This window comes from Carlito syrichta, unplaced genomic scaffold, assembly GCF_000164805.1.
Source record: "Carlito syrichta isolate Samal-C Ts95f unplaced genomic scaffold, Tarsius_syrichta-2.0.1 Scaffold316292, whole genome shotgun sequence".
Taxonomy (NCBI): Eukaryota; Metazoa; Chordata; class Mammalia; order Primates; family Tarsiidae; genus Carlito; species Carlito syrichta.
In genome coordinates, this window is record NW_007260388.1 from 338,721 (window position 1) to 357,274 (window position 18,554).

The following is an 18,554-nucleotide window of genomic DNA, read 5'->3' on the forward strand; positions in this document are numbered from 1 at the left end:
ACAGAGTGAGACTCTGACTCAAAAAAAAAGGCGGGTAGGGGGGCGGGGGCGGGAAACAGTAGCATGTGAATTTTCATGGAGAAATGCAATGACAGTCTTGATCAGGATGACTGTCATGTGCTAGATTTCAGCAAATAAATACTGTGTGAGTTAGGCCTGTGAGGGCTGGCCCAGGAAGTTCACCACCCTTTGAAATAAGAGTCCCAGGGAAAATGCTGCCAGAGATTCAAACAGAAGACCTTCAGAACGGTCTTCTGAATATAACTGGCCTTCACAACTTAGTATCCTCTGTGGACATCTTCTCTAATAGAAAACTCAAATTATGAAAAACGTGGCTGTGTAGTGGCTGTGCTGTTGAGTAGGGTTTCCACCACAGTGGCATCTACTGGTGTAAAGGAAATACTCAGACTTCAGATTTCAGTTTTACTCATCTGCCCCTTTCCTACGTGATGCGCAAAATGGTTAGTGTGGTGGACCCTCTGTGAACTACAGCACAAAATTTAGGAGTTTCTAAGTTAGGCTCAAACCTATAAAGTAATATGTCCTTTGGAGACTGAAGAGTTCAAATGGTTCTCAGATTAATCCTAGAAATAAAATGACACACAAATAACTTTTCCGTAAAGAGCATATTATGCAGATTTATTATAGAATGCAGTTAAAAAAAATACTTTGAGGTTAGCCTCTCCAGTTTAAAAGCACTTAACTAGAAACACTTGAACAGCAATGCAATGGCCTCTCCTGTCCAGGCTTCCTCCTACCAAGTACTGTAAACAGTGTTTGAAAACATTCGATCAATTTCTTGATAAGAACAATCAAAGAATTTAATGCAAACATAGTTGTTGCTTCTCAAGGAAAACCATCTTCCAAACTTCCAAAACATGCATTGTTACTTGGCATTAGGAATTTCCAAATGACAAACTTTGTTATGGTATTGTAAGGCCAAAATATAATACCTATTTACCAGACATACACATTACAACTAGAAAAAAAATTACAAATGGTAACCTAGTAGAACAATTCCATCAGGAATTAATGGGGAAAGGCACTGCATCCCTCTCGTATCACCACAGATCTACTATCCACTTGACATGCTTTGAATTCAAGTCCCGTTAAACATGTGAACAGCATTTTCTACAACATACGATTCACAGGTAGGCTAATACTTCTTACACTAGTCTTCCACAGCCGTATGAGTATATGCTATCAGCTTTATTTACAAGTTACTCTGGATGTTTTAGTGGGGTGAAAAATCAACAATCTCAACCAACAGCTCCCCAAAAGATTTTTGGCTATGTTTCATGTAGATAAACCACCATGTAAAAGAAATAACGGAAACATCTAAACTAAAATTTCTCACCCACTAAAAGTTGGCAGTGAAACTGCTATTCTCCGAATTGTAGAAACTAAACTCTACATAAGGATTTCAGATCAACTTCTTTTGCAAAAACACAAGTGACATGTTGCACTGGATAGGATGCTGAGTGGATGTATTCCAGGAAGAATTCTACATGTGAGTGCTGTTGCAAAGAGAGTCGAGGATTAGGAAAGGTTATACATCTTCCAAATGCTTTCCTAGCTTCCCAAGATGTCAAACAACAATGGTGGAACTTTATATACGAACAAAGGTTAGTCTTGAAAATCAGTAATATACATGCACAAACATTAGAACATGAGGGAAGAAAGGAAACACTACAATTTCCACATTGCATTGTTGTTGTTTTCACAACCTTTCTGCACTAGGCGGCTTTGTGTGGTGCCTCTTCCCACCAGTAGAGTGTCGGCCCTGTAGGCCAATTAGAAACAGGAAGCTCTCCCTGGACCCATTAATCAACCTGCCCTTGGCACAAGCAGAACCTACCAGAAAAGAACAAGTACAAAACACTATTGTTATCGGTTTTCTCAAGACGGTCCCAAATGTCCTTGTGCGATCACCACTAAATCAGTGATTGGCCCAAGACATTCCCGGGTGCCATGAACATTGACTGGTGTGCAGCATTAGAACAAGGGGACAAAGCCTTGATTCTCTTCTGAGCAACATCAACTGGGATTTCTGCCACCCCGATCTCGGCTGCCACCTCCAAAGTCGTGACTGGTCACCTCCACATTAAAAGATTTCTCCCCGTGAGTATGATTTGGAATGCCTCCTCATCCGTGCGCCAGCTCAGCTGAGATGGATAGGTGTGTACTCCGGCCTTCTTGTCTGGATAATTTTTGGCTTGGGTCTCTTCATTCTCTCCATCTCCTCTTCTTCCTCCTTCTCTTGATCACTCTCGCATACATGGACCACCACACTGGGAGTAGTGTCGGTCGCTGCATGCAATTCATACTTTTCTCCTAGGGATAGAAAGTAATTGCAGGGTCACTCAGACAAGTCCTTTGGAATCAAAAGGCAAGCATAAAGAAAACAGCACGTAGGACTCTTCTCTGCCCACCCCGTGTACATTCAAGGGAGCTGAGAAACACAGCCAGATTTGTATTTCTTTGCTGGCTTACTAAGAAAAATATATATTTCTGTTGTGTATGACTCTGCTTCCAGTCAAACACTCTGAGTTTAGGCATATAAAAGATATGGAAGAAATGCAGTTTTAAAATTACACTCATCACATCTATCAGGCATTCTAAACTATGCAGAGGACTCTCCCTCTGCCAGCATCTCCCCAAGTACGGTGTGAGAAACATCAGTTCGGGGAAAAGATGTATGAGAAACACATTTGGAAACACATACCCTGAGTCTCCCTCATGGAGCTCCCACTAGAGGCCACAGAGCACACCAGGGAAGCGAGTCATGAGGTTCTGGCTGCATTGAGCCAGGCACTCCAGAAACATTTTTGACCTTGATAATCCCCTTTCTTATAACAACTGCTGATCCCCTGGGACCAGGAGTGCTCTACTGTTCTAGTCAGCCTGCTCCTCCCAGGAAAGCTCAGGCCAGTCTGGTGCAGCAAGGGTTGGGGGAGCTTCAGGGGCTGGAAAACCTGGCAATGCTGAATGAAGGAGCTGGGCATCTCTGTAGGCTGCCAGTCTGGCTACAGGAAGAGTCTGCACCTTTGGTGCTCATAGCATAGTGGTTAACATATGGGCTTTGAGCCTGATCCCTTAGCACCTGGAGCTTGTGGGCACTTTCTTGTGCTCCCCCCATGCATCCCCATCCCCTCTTCTATAAAGGGGTTGATAAAGGAATTGACTTCCTGGTGCTAACTGCCTGGCTGAGTAAACATGAAGTACTTAGGGCCTGGATCACAATACACCTGTCTGTACGTGCCGCTTACAATGATGTTTAAAAATGGAGGCTGCATTGTTCACAATAGCAAAAACATGCAAAGAACTGTGCTGCCCATCAAAAGAGGACTGGATAAAAAAATGTAGTACATATACACAATGGAATATTACACAGCCACAAAGAAGGACAAAATTATGAACTTCACAGCGACTTGGGTAGACTTAGAATCTATAATATTGAGTGATTTCACAGAAACAAAGAACTGAGTATCACATGTTCTCACTCATAAATGGACCTTTAACAATGATTGTAATACTATAAGAAAAGGATTGGCAGTAGTGGGAAACTGCTGGGGGGGGCACACCTAATCAACAAGGGTACCTACATAATGAACATTTGTATACCTAACCCTGAATTGTACCCCATGTCTTCAAAATAAAAAATTAAAAAAAGAAGAAAGTTCAATAAAATTAAAAAAAATAAAAATGGAGGCTGCTTTGTGACTGGTGGAATGCTGGGCATTGGAGAAATGCTAGGGGTATGAAATGGGAGCAGAAGGTTTGCTTTGGCTTGCTCCCCCTCCACGGTAGCCTGTGGTGAGCCTTCTTCCAGGACGTTGTGCACAGGATTTTTTTTATAGTTCTGGGCAAGCAAGGAGGCACCTCACCAACATGGCCTGTGTGCCCCTCAGCAGAGCTTCTTCTCCGGCTCCTCCTCTAAATCTGGAAGACACTTTTACTTCTAAGAAGGTGGCTGCTGCCGGGCTTGGTGGCTCAGCCTGTAATCCTGTGCCTTTGGGAGGCTGAGGTGAGTGGATTGCCTGAGCCCATGGGTTCGAGGCCCACCTGGGCAAGCTGGCGAGACCTCACCTCTACAATAAATCAAAAATTAGCCGGGTGTGGTAGCGCACGCCTGTAGTTCCAGCTACTCGGAAGGCTGAGGCAGAAGGATCGCTGGAGCCCAGCAGGTTGAGGCTGCGGTGGCTGGGAGCGGCCACTGCACTCCAGTCTGGGCGACAGAGTAAGACTCCAATTCAAAAAAAAAAGAAAAAAAAGAAGGTGGCTGCCTTTTCTCTATCCCACACGTGGGACTGGAATGTTATTGTGACTGCATTTGAAAAGGCTAGGGAGTCTCTGCTCTCCAAGAGAGATCCTTCAGGAATGGGAGGTCAGACAGATCCCTAGAAATACTGGTTAAGAGCCTCTTTCCAAGTCCTTCCCCATCTCCCAAATTGGCCCAAATCCAGAAAGCTCAGGGTCTTAGGATCATATCTACAAAAACTCTGCAATCCTGTTGGCTAAAAAGTAAAGCTGAAATACAAACTATGACTCCAGCTCATTGTTAAGTGAACTAGGACCAAACTGATGCTACTGTGTTTATTTTCTAAAAAGGCTTCTCCAATAAGCCTCCTGTAAAGGCAGTGGTAGATTCTGGTGTGGGAAGGATTTATCAACAGCACTCCTTGTGTTTGGAATAGTTTGACACCTCTGCATAGGTGGAGATCCGTTCCCTCCCACCTCTAACCTACTAGAAGATTCCAAATCCTCAGCATTGCTCATGTCCTGGCCAGGAGCTGCTGGAGGTCACACTTCCTCAAACTGGCCATTTTCGATCTTGACCTTCACGCCATGATTAGCAGTAAGTAATGTGATTCTTGCTTTATCCCACAGAGGGAATTTCCATTTGGGCAATGTTTTCAGAAATGTAATCTTTTCAATATAAAACTGCTGATGGTCCAAGAAAATAAAACTCTCAACCTAAAGAAACAACAGATTGCTGGGGAAGGAGAAATGAGGAGCTGATGGTCTCAGCATTTATTTGATTTGCCCTACAGATGGGGGCAGAAGTAGGGCTCAAACCTCACCCCAAGACCCTCCACCAGTGCTCACACCTTTGTCCCTTCAGAGGACAGGAACCTTCTCTCTCTGGCAAGCTCTGCAGTGAAGTACCCCACAGGCCACGAGGTAAGCATGCATGATGGGGGCTCTTCCTTCACTTCGATCTATGATTCTCCTTCCCTTTAAAAAGGTCAGGTAAGAATCACACAGCAGGGAGAAACCACCTTGACTAAAAATGAAATTTCTTAAAGGGGGGGGTCTGTTTTCCCTTTTCTAAGTCCAATCGCTCATCCACATCTGAAGCAATAGGACCTGGGGCCAGGGCTCAAGTTGCCCAGGCAGGCTGTGCTCAGTGGGGGGGATTCCCAGGATGCTTGTGGGAGGGATGTGGATAGGGTCCCCATGATGAGCCACAGCCTCTCCGACACAGCAGGCAGCACTGAAAGGCAGCATGCCTGCTCCCAGCAGGAGTCACAGTGATACAGAAGAATGCAGACAGGGACCTCACAGAACACACCGGATCACACAAGAGCTAAAAGGGGCTGTGGGGATGCAGGTGAGCATCCGGGTTTCATGCTGCTTCCCTCCCTACCTGAGGGTGTGGCTTACCTGGCCCCAGCTTGGAGATAGCGTATAAAAGATCATAGTTTATGACTGGAGTAGCATCTTCCACTTGTTTCCAACCAACTGGCGGAGAGGCAGGAGGAGAGATCAGAAACTGCTTGTCTGGATTTGGTGGAGCCAAGTGTGGGCTTCCTATGTGTAATGTCTGAGGAGAGAAACGGATACAGGTCAGTAGTGGTAAGGGAGACCTGCCACGAGGCAGCAGTCGCTGAGGACAGCTTATGGGAGTTGGGTGGACCAACGTCCAGGTATCAGGAAAGATGTGATTTAAGGACGAACTGCAGTACAGTCTGTACAGGGGAGGCCAAGAGATGTGTAAACTCGGGTTATGGTGCAAATGTGATGACGCCCCTTGCAGGGCTGCGGGACTTACAGGCACAGAGTCTGCAAGTAAATATGCTTGACTTAGACTGACAGAAAATCAGCAAAGATAATTTCAGTATAAACAGAAAAAATAAAGCTACTTTCATTTGAGGTCAGGAGGGATCTTAGAATCAATCTGTCCAAGTTTCTCATACTACAAAGGCACAAACTGGCTGTCTAAAGGCTAAGTAACAGCTCTGAGATGAGACAGTTTTTCAGGGATGGGATGCCAGGGCCCCTCACCTGGATGCCCAGGCTTCTTCACCTAGCAGCTGTCCTGAGGTCCCTCCCCTGGGGATTCCCAATCAGATTCCAAATGTAAGGAAGGAAAAAAAAAAGTACCTTTCAGGAAATTAAAAAAAATAAGAATAAGGAACAATAACTTATGATTCTTGTTTTTTTCTTAAAATTGTACCAGTGATTTGAGGGCTGTCCAGAAGGATCTGCCATCAAAAGCTTATCAGTTTAGATTTTCTTTGCACTGTGACATATCCCTCCCAAATTTTCACAATGAATATGCATTATTTTGATAATCAGAAAAGGTCGTGGAAGTATTAGGTAATTATTTCCATAAAACCTCACTCAATGCAGAAAGGAGTATGCTCATGAAAAGAGCCTAGAAGCCGGGCTCGGTGGCTCAGCCTGTAATCCCGCGCCTTTGGGAGGCTGAGGTGAGTGGATTGCCTGAGCCCGTGGGTTCGAGACCCGCCTGGGCAGCGAGACCTCATCTCTACAATAAATCAAAAAATCAGCTGGGCATGGTAGCGTATGCCTGTAATTCCGGCTACTTGGAAAGCTGAGGCGGAAGGATCGCCGGAGCCCAGCAGGTCGAGGCTGCGGTGGCCGGAAGCGGCCACTGCACTCCAGTCTGGGCGACCGAGTGAAACTCCAACTCAAAAAAAAAAAAAAAAAGAGCCTAGGGACCCAAGGTCAACACCAAGTCCGAGCCTCCCAAGGCAGAACAGTGGGGGTGGGGATGGAAGAGTATGCCCAGGCTTTAATTTACACATGTAGGACCCTTCCACTTTGATGACGAACAGCCATTCTGGATATCTGGCATGGAGTCAGACGAGCTTCCTCCCACTGTCAGGAAGCCTTGTCCCCTTCAATCCGGGGAAGTGTGGTGGCACACAGAGCCTGGTGGGGATTTGCTTACCTGAGGAGCAGTATTTTAGAAGCTTTCCCCTCCTGTGACAGTCTGTCAGCCCTTACGTCAAATGGAACTTTGGGAGTTGCCTTGATAATGGGTCACCTGTCCTAAGGTCTCTAGGAGGAGGGTCAGAAGAGTGGTGGGGAGGCGAAAAGCACACCCACTCAGGTTCCCTCTCTTCCCACAGTAGGGGTCCTGGGGCCGGGACCCCTGCTACCAGAGGGTTTCTTAGCAACCGGTCCCACTCCAGTTAACCCATATTTTCCTTTCAAGTCAGGCCTCACAGCCCCATACTGATTTGCAGACTCCTAGTTCTCTGCCAAGTGCCTGGGAAATATACAAATGGGACCACTCTGGTTTACTCAGTGTGGAGAGGGTCGTTAGCCCCAACCTTCGAGCACAAATCCTAGGGTGCTTCATAGCCCCACTTACACTGCTACACCCTACAAGTTCCCCAGTGAACAGGAAAGGCATTCTTTCCTCCATTGTTATCAACCCAAGCAGGCCAGGGACTATTTCTGAGGTTGCTTTCAAATGCACTTTGATGCCTTCTTAAATTAAGTGAGACACTGAATATTCAGAGTGTGAATTCTACTTTCCTCAAGATGAATTCTTGGAGTCTCCCATCAGCATATAACCTAATGTATGGGCTACTTTATTTTATTTTTAATTTTAATTTTTTTTTGAGTTGGAGTCTTACTGTCACCCAGACTGGAGTGCAGTGGCTGTTCCCGGCCACCACCTCGACCTGCTGGGCTCCGGCGATCCTTCCGCCTCAGCCTTCCAAGTAGCTGGAACTACAGGCACGCGCTACCATGCCCAGCTAATTTTTTGATTCATTGTAGAGATGAGGTTTCGCCAAGTTGTCCAGGCGGGTCTCAAACCCGCGGGCTCAGGCAATCCACTCACCTCAGCCTTCCAAAGCACGGGATTACAGGCTGAGCCACCGAGCCACCGAGCCACCAAGCCCCGCGTATGGGCTGCTTTAAAGAAGGGTGGGAGGGAGAAGGGAGAAGCGTGCATAACAATGAACCCGACTCACCTGAGCAAAATATAACTTCATTTCCTTTCCAAGAAACTCAGTCTTATGCAGCTGGAGTCTGGCATCTGCTGCCGAGAAGGGGTTGCTGAAGTTTATTCTGACTCGTTTGAAGCTCTTAAAATACTGAAAGGTGATGTCCTTGTCATATGTCCTAAAAAGGGACTCAAATTTGGCCTGCAAAATAGCAATAAAAATAAAAGAAGTTATCATTTACCTGGATATGACCCTTGACTAGACGATGTTATTACATTTCTTACTGAGGAAGTGAACTATCTATCAGTCATTTCAAGAATTCCTAATTTCTTCCTTAGAGAAAAGCCTTTTTCCTTGATGCCCTTTTAGTCCTAATGCAGGTGACTTTACAAGAAGGTAAGAAGGTATGATTTACTAAATTTATTTAGTCAGCAGAACAACTACAGAAACTTCTTATGGTAACAGAAACATACTTTTTAAAACAGAATGATGGTGTCTAGGGGAGGGCGGGACATAGCTCATCAACAAGGGTACCTGCATAATCAACGTTTGTATATCTAACCCTGAATTATACCCCACATCTTTATAATAAAAAATAAAACAAATAAATGAGCATTTTCCAAAAAAGTACAGTTTGGCAATTCATCTCCCTTGCCTGCCCCCCACCTGATATTCCTATTCCCTTCCCCAGTCTGGCCAATTCCGATCCTGCTACTCAGCTCAGATATTTCTTTGGGGCTTAAAAGCACTGTAGGTAACTTGAGGAAAAAAAAATTGAGTTGAAAAACAATGTAGTTAATAAAAAGTCTTGCATTTCTTAAAGAACATAGTTTTTAGACATTCTTTTTTTTTTTTTATCTCTGTTACTTTTTAACTCTAAAATAATACTGTTTTAAAAATTAACGTTCTGCAAAGGGACCCTTTTCTGTATGCTGGCTTTAATATTTATGTGTAATATCTAGTGTTATAAGAGCTGGTGAAAATTATGAACATCATGAGCTCTTGGAATGAAAAGTCCAGTCGAAGGATTACAAGCTTAGGTTGCTGTGGGGAGGGCCCCCTGAGTGGGGTTGGGGTGAGGGTGTGTGTGTGGGGGAGCAGGAGACCCCTGCAATTCCTTAGGATTCCCTCCAGAGAAGGAGTTCACTGGTGGACAGGCAAAAATTCAAAGAAGACTGGACAGGCTTTTAGTAGCCATGTTTTCTGAGTCTTTACCAGACTAAAAACACTCAGGACAGGTTGAGGGAACCTGTGTGACAGGCAGAAGGGCTGGCAGAGAAGAAGGGGTGGCCCAGTGCCTGGATGGTAAGCAGCGAGCCTTCGATGCCGTCCTACGAACAATAAGCAAAACTCGCTGAGGACCTTGGAAAACTATGAAAAGTGCAGTGTTTCAACAGCAGGGAGCAAGGATTCTGGATGAGAGAGAAGGTCTTCAGGAATGTTCACTGCTAGAAAGTTTGGGAAGCCACTGGCAGGTGATGCCTGCCCCAGGTTGGGGCAGGAACAGAGAGGCTTGTCTCTGCAAGGCGGGTCATTAGGGAGGAACTGGAACAACCCACAACCTCGATCTCCTTAAACTTTTTTCAGTTTATGGCAATTTCTGCGACTTTCCCATGAGGGGTTCAGCATGTGTGAAGGAAGGCGGGGCAGATGCTGGGCAGTGGGCATCATCTGGTCGCCTCTTGCTTTTTTTCCCTACCTCTCCTGAGTACGGGCACATTTCTGGCATAAGGGTGTCTTTGTAAATTTGGAATTTCACATGACCTCATCAATAGACATTGTAACCAACTGTGTAGTTCTGAAGTTATGATTCAGAATTTGGGAGAGATGACTTTGGTGAATATTTTTAGAATGCGGGTCAGGGCTCAGGACCAGAACAAAAGAGAACTCATATTATCTTTTAAAATCTAGATTACTATTATGCCATTCTCTTAAAAAATAATCTTGTTTGTCCTAATAATTGATAGCTAGTTTTTAGAATTGCTGGACATCATCTCTACTTAAGTAAAAATAATGATTTTACTCACATAAGGCTGATATTAAGTAGACTGACTTTGTATTATTAAACACATGGAACATGCTCTATAACCTAGCTCAAAAACTACAGTTCCAAATCATTATACACAATGGAGTTAAAAAAAAGAAAATTTCACATGTCCCAGTATGGCTTTGGGTATAAAGCAGATAACACAAACACCACCCACTAAACAGAACATATAAGATGCACTCATATTTAATAATATTATCAAAGATCAATTAGATAGCTCAGTAGCTACTGATAAAAAAATCTTATATTTTAAGCAAATGAAGAGGAAAAGTATAGTGATTAAAATGACTAATTATATTAATCCCCATCAATGAGAACTGCCCAGGAGGCATACTGATCCCATACTTAATTTATCCAGTTTTATTATTTGTTCTGGCTATATCTTCTCTATCTAGAGAAATCTAGAAGCTTGAGGACAAACTCTAGCAATCACATTGTACATGTACATGTACATATCTTTACAATATTTAGTTCCTAAATGAAATTATTCTGAACTCTAGCTGTAAGTTGTCCAATTCACTATCAGAAGAGACCTCCCTCTGAAAAGTTTACTTAGAACAGATACAGAATGGAAAACATACAATGCCAAAAATGCCAAAACTCTGCCTTACTAGGTTAGTTGGTCCAGGAACCTGGATGTTTTCAAATATTGAGATCTTTAAAAATTTCTTCACAGTTAATTCCTCAGGCAACAGTTTCTGATTTTTCAAGGCTTAAAATTCTTTGGAGATATATCAAAACCCGAAAACCCACAAGAGAGCCACAGTTCCACAAGTATTTCAGTTGCTAGTCCCAATTAGCGTAATGCTTTGAAAACTCTCAAAAATCACATTAGATTAAAAGCCTTACCCTGGTTTCACTTTCGCTGAAGATATCACTGTTTGCCACACAGGCAATCAGGGAGCTAAAACTGTAGTTAAAGTTTCTAAAATGCATCTTGCTTTCTTACAGCGAAAGCGCTAGAGACCCACGCAGTCAAGCCCCAAGTGAGATTCTTTTCCGAGAGGCTGCCGTTTCCTTCTTGAGTCCGCACTTATAAAGCACCGAGGGCCAGCCCCCTGGGAAAAAAAAAAGTGCAGCTTCCAGAGCATCCTGTTTGGACAGCAAATTCCTGAGTCAAGTCCTGCATGCTTGCAGGCAGACAGGGACAAAGTGTAAGTTTCTACTGGAAAGAGGTGACGTCAACACCTTAGTCATTTTCCCTATGCTAATTAACTCTGCTTGGGGAGAATGGAAAAAACAGCTGAGGTTTGCTTCGCAGCTGCTTTATCAACCCCTCTTGCAGCATAGTTTCCACTGGTAGTAATTCCATTCAGCCACTCAGACAACACGCTCCTCGGCTGAATGGGACGACCCTTCTTAAGATGGAAAATGTTACAGAAGAAAAAGGACGAAGGTCTACAGCAGTAAACAGCAATTAGCCTCTAGGGAGGTTTCAAGGCTTTGGAAGACCTGGAAACCAAAGTTTTGGTGCACAGCTTGATCCCTGTAATTTCCTGAAAACCTCAATCAAAATTTCACATTGGGGTATTAGAGAAAACATTTTGAAATGTGTCTTAGCCAATAAACTATTTTTAAAGAAAAAAGTAGGGATTCATTTTGATGTGTAGTTCCCTCCCCCCCACAATTGGATGAATTTATTGGATGAATGTCCCAATTCCAACTTGTCTTCTATGGTGAGAAGAAATCCTAAGGCAATCCTAGGATTTTCATTTGAAAACCTTATTACTGTGATTTGAGAACCAGGAGTATGCAACACTTTAATCATTTTCTAAAGGCTACTGAATTCAGGCAAAGACACAAAAACACTTTAGAGAATCTAGTCTTTGAAATTGAGAAAAGAAGCTTGAAGAAGTCTTGTTTACAGGCTATAATTTTTTTTAAAGGAAGAGGAAATGCAAAGAATATACATTATAATTGAAAGGGAAGTTGCAGGTAAGATGCCTGGTCTGAAGAAGTGTACTGGGATGCAAGACTAACTCCAGTTCGTTCAGAAGGCTGCAATTCTTTAAACTTCTAAGCCCTTTACCTGCTTAGATCTCATGGCAGTCTTGGCCCTAAATACTTCCCACTCCCTCCAATTTCATTGCCACCTAAAAGCACTCAGGTTATTTAAGCATTCTCTAGCTGAGGGGCACAGAGGGACAACTCTTATAACAAGAGTTAAATGGAACCCTACCATTCACATTTAAAAATTAACTTCAAAGAATCATTACAGTCAGCCAATAATTAAAAAGAATATATGCAACAAGAAAAAATAAAGTAGGGCATTTATCCTTCCAAAAAAGGAAAAGCAAAGTCTTCTTGGATGAGTGAGTGTTGCTTAATTTCAATGCACTGTGCCTTCCTGCCAATTGCAGAGTTATGTAAGAAACCAGTTATGGTATTTGCTTTGCCAAATTACCCATAACTCCCAACCTGAAAATATATAAATTCATATATTCCAAAAAAGTTTAGAAAACTGTGAACAGTATGACATGCATCAAGCATCAAGGAAAGTGGTCATACGGGATGGTGCTTCGAGATGGAGCACACGTGCTTGGAGGTGCTGTCAGTTCCATGCAGGAAGCTGTCGTGTGTCCTGGGGGCACATGTAGATTGTGGTGGTGGGTATAAGAAGTGATGGGGAGGGTGGTTACAGGAGAGGCTAAGAGTTAACAGAGGGGGGAGGCAGGAGACACAGTCCCACATTGCACCCCTGTAGAAGGCTGGGAGCCTCCAATTCTGCCTCCTCCTTTTCTCTTTCTCCTGGAGTCCACCCGGGCAAATTGCATTAAAAGGTGATCAGCGGAGGCTCATTTTATCATCTTTTGTCTTTTTTTTTTATAGAAAAAAATCAAGATACAAAGTTCCAGTTCTGTTGGGTTGGTAAATCTGGAACATGGAACACTTCTGTTCATCTGAGACAACAGTATGGGCTCACCCAAATTTACAATTTTGATTTCATTTTGTGGAAAAAAAAAATTAAAACAGTGAGGTATCTGAAGATTTTCTGTTCAACTATCTTTGCTCATAGAAATGACAGGTCTTTCACTAGGCTGCCCCTAAAGTCTAACAAAGCATGGAATTCTAGCCTTTGAAATAATCAGCTCCATAAAATTGAATTTAGTGAACTTCAGCACTTCCATGTTTAGATCAGAAAAGGGATAGGCCAAGATGGTGGCTGCCATTATGTAGCGAGGCTGGAATGAATGCTGTCTGGGATAAATCCCTTGGTCAGAAAATGTGCCAGAGCCTAGACTAGGAGAGAGGTCACCTAGGATTTACCACCTTGGGTTTCCTTGGCAAAATGGGAGAGGCGTGGAGCAGATTCGAGTTTTCAAAGTATGTCATACTGATCCTTAGTGGTACTCCAATACCCAGACTGGCCAAGAGGGCAGAGCACCAGGTTTCCTGGGACATCTGTCCTTGTACCTAGAGGTTTGATTGCTTTATGCTCATCTCAATTCCCCCTCATCTGCTAGTCTGACAATTCTTGTTGAGAATGTCTATTCTTTGAGTATATGTCTATTATATATGAACTTGGATTTCTAAAGGTACTATGCAGAATCATTTGCTCTGAAAATAGTGATTTTCCCTACTGAGAATAAAAAATGATCCAAAGCAAGTATTTAAAAAGTTGCCTTTCCTACTTATATATTCCTTGTGGTTTGGGAGTCAAGTACAATCTTAATTCTTGTTTGCTAGTTGGACGTGATTTGAAGAAAGCAGTGCCCACAGCAATGTTTCATTTAGAACTCTTGAAAAGCATACTAAAAATCGTACCCAATATTGTAAAACTGAAACCAGAAGTTAAAAAATAAATGAAATTCTTCAGTCAACTCAAAGCTTGAGATATTTTGCATTTCTTCCATTCACACCATAAAAACCATAAAGGACGCTCTTTAACCCGCATTTGCCTCCTCTAGCTAAGCCCTAAGTTAGAGCATATTTTCATTAAGGAGTTTCTATTTTCAGTGAGGAAAAATTAAGCTTTATGATGAACTCCATCATTCCCATTACAGCATTCCTAAAGCATAGTCAGGATGACTTCAGCACGTCCATTATACACTCCAACAGTTGACAACTGTACCAAGAATGTGCCACCCATGAAAACTTTCTACAGAATGAACCGACCTAAGAGGGAAACTGACTTAACTGTGCAAACCAACACAGAGCAAAAAATGAGGCAATCTGCAAAAGATTTCTTATGAAGGAAAATGACAAGACACCCTATTGAGCTAATGAGGTCAGTGCATTTACTTTGAAGGCTAATGAAACTTACATTGTATTTCATTTTTTTGCTTCTAAGACAATGGAATAGTTTTATTGTTATGTAATATTTGTAGCCCTTCCCTATATAATTTAGAGCATTGTTTCACATACCAAAACTCCCCAAACCCCAAAAACAAAAATACAAGGGCTTGCTCTTTTCCTCATCTTTATCACTTCCTAGTCCAAAAAGCATTATTAATTGAGGAAAGGGTTCTTGACCTCAACTTGCAAAATGGATTAATACCAAATTCAGAGTTATGGTGAGGATTGAACAACTGATGGGGAGACAAAATGCCTAGTACTGTACCTAGAACACAGCCGGTGGCTGAAGCATGTCAGCTGCCTTTCTATTTCCCATTTCACTGATAATGATGTTGCAGTTTAGAGTGGTACACTGTGTTTAGGAGAGCTGGAATTCACCCTGGTCTTTTGATTACAGATTCTACACTTGCTCCGTGGAACTACGCCTGCCTAGTGCCAGTGCCCTTTGGCATTACAGCTCATTTCCCCATCTCTCTGGACATTCCAGGGCATCTTGGATGTGTCCTTCCCTATGTGCTTCTGCAGGTCAATGGAAAGTTCTGTAGATTCTCTATCCAGCCCTCCACCTTGCACACCACTTCAGGCAGCCCTCCACAATGACAATACCTTTCCAACTGGCCTAGCTGTGGCTTTCTTATTGCGCCAACATAGTGTGCAAGCCCCACACATAAAACTCCCTGAAGCTGAATGCCCTCAATCACAACCTCAGTGATAAGCACCACTCTCCTCTAGCTGAGGTAAACTCTTTAAGGTTTTGTGTCTTGTCTTGTATCCTGCTGCTCCCCCAAGAGGAAACCTTAATGCTCCTCACAACACTCTCCTCTTCTCTCCCCAGCGGCTCTGCTCTTGCTTTTTCTCTCCCTGGATTATCCTTCCTTTCTCCCCTTTCCCTTCCTTCCTTATTTTAAGATTGAGCTCAGGCATGTCATTCTCCAGGAAGCCAACCATGACCACTCCGTTAAAGAAAAAGTTATTCAATGATGCCTGTTAAAGCACGGTAAGAAAGACTTTACTTAGGACCGACCACTGTGATGAGTATAGGGACCACTGTAATTGGGTCTTACAGTGGTGGAAAGAGATTGGGCTCAATTCTGAGTATAGCAGGGACAAGTGGGAATTTATAGCCAAGGAGAAGGGTAGGGGTCAATGGATGAAAAACTGCAAAAAGGAAACATCAGGTGGTAGTGGTGGGGGAATTCTGTCTAAACCAACCTAACGGGATTCTAGCTGAAGACAGGTCAGGGTGATCAGACATCCCCTGGGGAACGGTGGAGGATGAGGAACCCAATCAGATATGAAAGATGATTGGTAATTGAGGATGGGGGTTCTTGCCAAACTGACTTAGCAGAGCTCTTTGCTAAAACTGGGCTTTACAAGGAAGTACCAGGTGGGCCTGGGAGAAGGTTCAAAAGCCTGACTAAAATTTGGACAAGCAAATAATTTTTTGTCACCACAAACCCACCCATATACCCTTATCCAAGGTTTGTTCAACATTCTCCAAATTTTTTTGTCTGTGCTCATTTCAGTATGTTGTGATTATCTATGTGCTCGACACCCTGAGTCTAAACTGGGAAGCTCTCGAATGCTTAAGCCATGTTACACTTGATATTCCCAGTGCCTGCTGCAAAACTGTCTCTCAAAAGGCCTCCTGAAGGAACAAACTGATTTCCCCCCCCTTCCTGTAACTGTCATCCACTGGCTTTACTTTGATCATACAGAACTAAAAACAAGGCTAGTTCCTCTTTGACACAACAGCCATTCATACATTTGGGGACAGATGTTATCTCATGTCATGTCATTCACATATTCATTCATTGGTTTACTTGATCAGCAAATATTGAATTAATAGCCTTCTATGTGACAAGTATGATTGTAGATGTTTTGGAAAAGGACAGATAAAGAAAATACAAGCCCTGCCTTTGGGAAGATGATCAGTTTTCCTGGGTCTTACCTTCTCCATTGCAAATTCCAACTCTCATATTTCATTAGTCCCATTTAAACAAATTTTTTTTTAGGTTTGAGAATATGGCCATGATCAAAATAACAAAAATAGGATATACTGTAAAATTAAAGCAGATAGGATACATTGAGAAACCTTATTCCTACCCCATCCCTGTTTATCACATTCCCACTCTGCCTGCTATGAGTAACTACATTTTTGTACTCACTTTTATTATTTTGGGATTCCTTTATGCAAATAGAAACAAACAGGATTATATTTTCTCATTTCCCCCATTTTGAATAAAAACAAAACCAAAAACACTTCAGGGACTTCCCATGGCTGGTGATGTTGAAGACGGAGCTTCTGGTCTGTTTTCATTCACTCATCTGCTCAAACACTGTACTAGGTATTAGGGATTCAAAGATAAACAAAACAGACCGAACTCCCTTCCCCTTGGAGCTTACACTCTAGGTGGGAAGAAAAGACAATAAACAAGATAAATGGGTATAAATATATGGTATGTTTAGATAGTGACGAGTGCGGAGAATAAAGCAGCATGGGGGGGTAGGAAAAGGGACATTGAAATTAAGCCTAACTGTCTCTTAGAAGTGACATGTGAGTGTGTGAGGACCTGAAGGAAGTGGGGGAATGAGCCCTGGGATACTGGGAACAGTATTCCTGGCCAAGGGAAAAGCAGGCGCAGAGGCTCTGAAGCAGGAGAATCCTGGTGCGCTGCAGGCCCAGCAAGGAGGCTCAGGATGGCTGTAGAGGCAGCACTGGAGAAAACGATTGAGAACAATGACGAGAGACCTTTAGCCACTGGGAGGACACAAGCTTGTCTTCTACTGAGGTGGGGCCATGCGGGAATGTGAGTGGAGCAGGGGCGTGGGCTGTCACGACATGATTTCCATATAACAGAATCACTCTGGTGTCTTCATTCAGGATACAGCACAGGGGCAGAGAGGAAGCAAGGTATCTGGTAAGGAGCTGGCAGGGCCGTGAGGTGAGACCTTCTCTAGCCATGTGTCCACAGCTCCTCTGTGCCCACTTTCTCCAATTCCCTCAGCAGCTCCTCTCTTTTCTGATCTCTCCCTATTCATTCTTTAAAGCCCATCACACAGGTGACTCTTCTAGGATAACTTCTGTCCCAACTAAACGTTCCCTCCCTCCTTTAACCTAGTGACCCTTCTCCCCCAGCTCTCAGCATAGTCTGCCTGACATCACAGTCATGTTCTGACTCAGTAGTCTTCCTGCTACAATGAAAGCTTCGTGAGGACAATGTTGCTGGCTCTGCAGCTCCCTGGAGATGCGGATAAATGCTTGTGGAAGTCAGTGACACTGAAATTCACAGAACTGTACCCAGTAGGGCCCATCTGATGCAGGCCAGAATTCACCAGGGCATCAGAGGACCACTGCTGCTGGTGTTACAGATTGAAGGACACACCCTCTGTCTCTGGTTTGCACAAAGGTCAGATGATTCCTTTTGGTCACAGGAGGTGATGTGGTGTTGTGAAGGCCCTTGCTTACAGGCCTCACAGGAAATGCTCTGCTCAAGGGCCACACATGTGCTCAGTGGGGGCCAGTGCCAGACATTTCCAGGTGTACTTCCTATGTCCTTGCTGTGTGGGGACTCACAGGATGCCAGGTGCCGGCCTGCACCATCAGTGGGAGACTGCAAGGTCCCACCACATGAGGTACTATGGAGGCCTGTCCTGCTTCTTAGGGACCTGCTGTAGTAGTCTCCAACACAATCTTCTGACATGAGGAAGAACATATTCAACTTAACATATGTTCACCTTAAATGCCTATTTTAGGGTACATTTTATGAGGTATCCAATGTATCACAGACTTTGTATAGCACTTACAAATAAAATGTTTTACTGGCAGATGTATTAAAAAATCTTTCACAAATAAGGTTCATGATCAAAAACATTTTGAGATCATTTGTCTAAGCAGTAGTGTGATTAAATTCTCAGTTTTTCTTTTAGGCTTCTTCATGATGAGCAAATATAATAAACAGAAAAAAATTCTTTTTGATATCTTTAGAGGAAATTTCTAT

General features: G+C 43.3%; 1 protein-coding gene across 3 annotated transcripts in view; it reads right to left on the minus strand.

The window, feature by feature from the left end:
* Positions 1-615: 615 nt before the first annotated feature.
* The window catches only part of RCAN1 (regulator of calcineurin 1), a 95,290-nt gene continuing 77,351 nt past the window's right edge, over positions 616-18,554 (minus strand). For 2 of the 3 annotated variants that reach the window (XM_008074065.2, XM_021707006.1), the window contains exons 2-4: positions 8,238-8,411; positions 5,668-5,827; positions 616-2,334 (exon numbers count right to left, since the gene is read on the minus strand). In XM_008074065.2, coding sequence (XP_008072256.1) covers positions 2,162-2,334; positions 5,668-5,827; positions 8,238-8,411 — 507 coding nt within the window. In that variant the 3' untranslated portion in view covers positions 616-2,161. Of the gene's footprint in view, positions 2,335-5,667; positions 5,828-8,237; positions 8,412-11,106; positions 11,449-18,554 lie in introns of those variants that run through there. The other variant, XM_021707005.1, reaches the window with a different exon arrangement.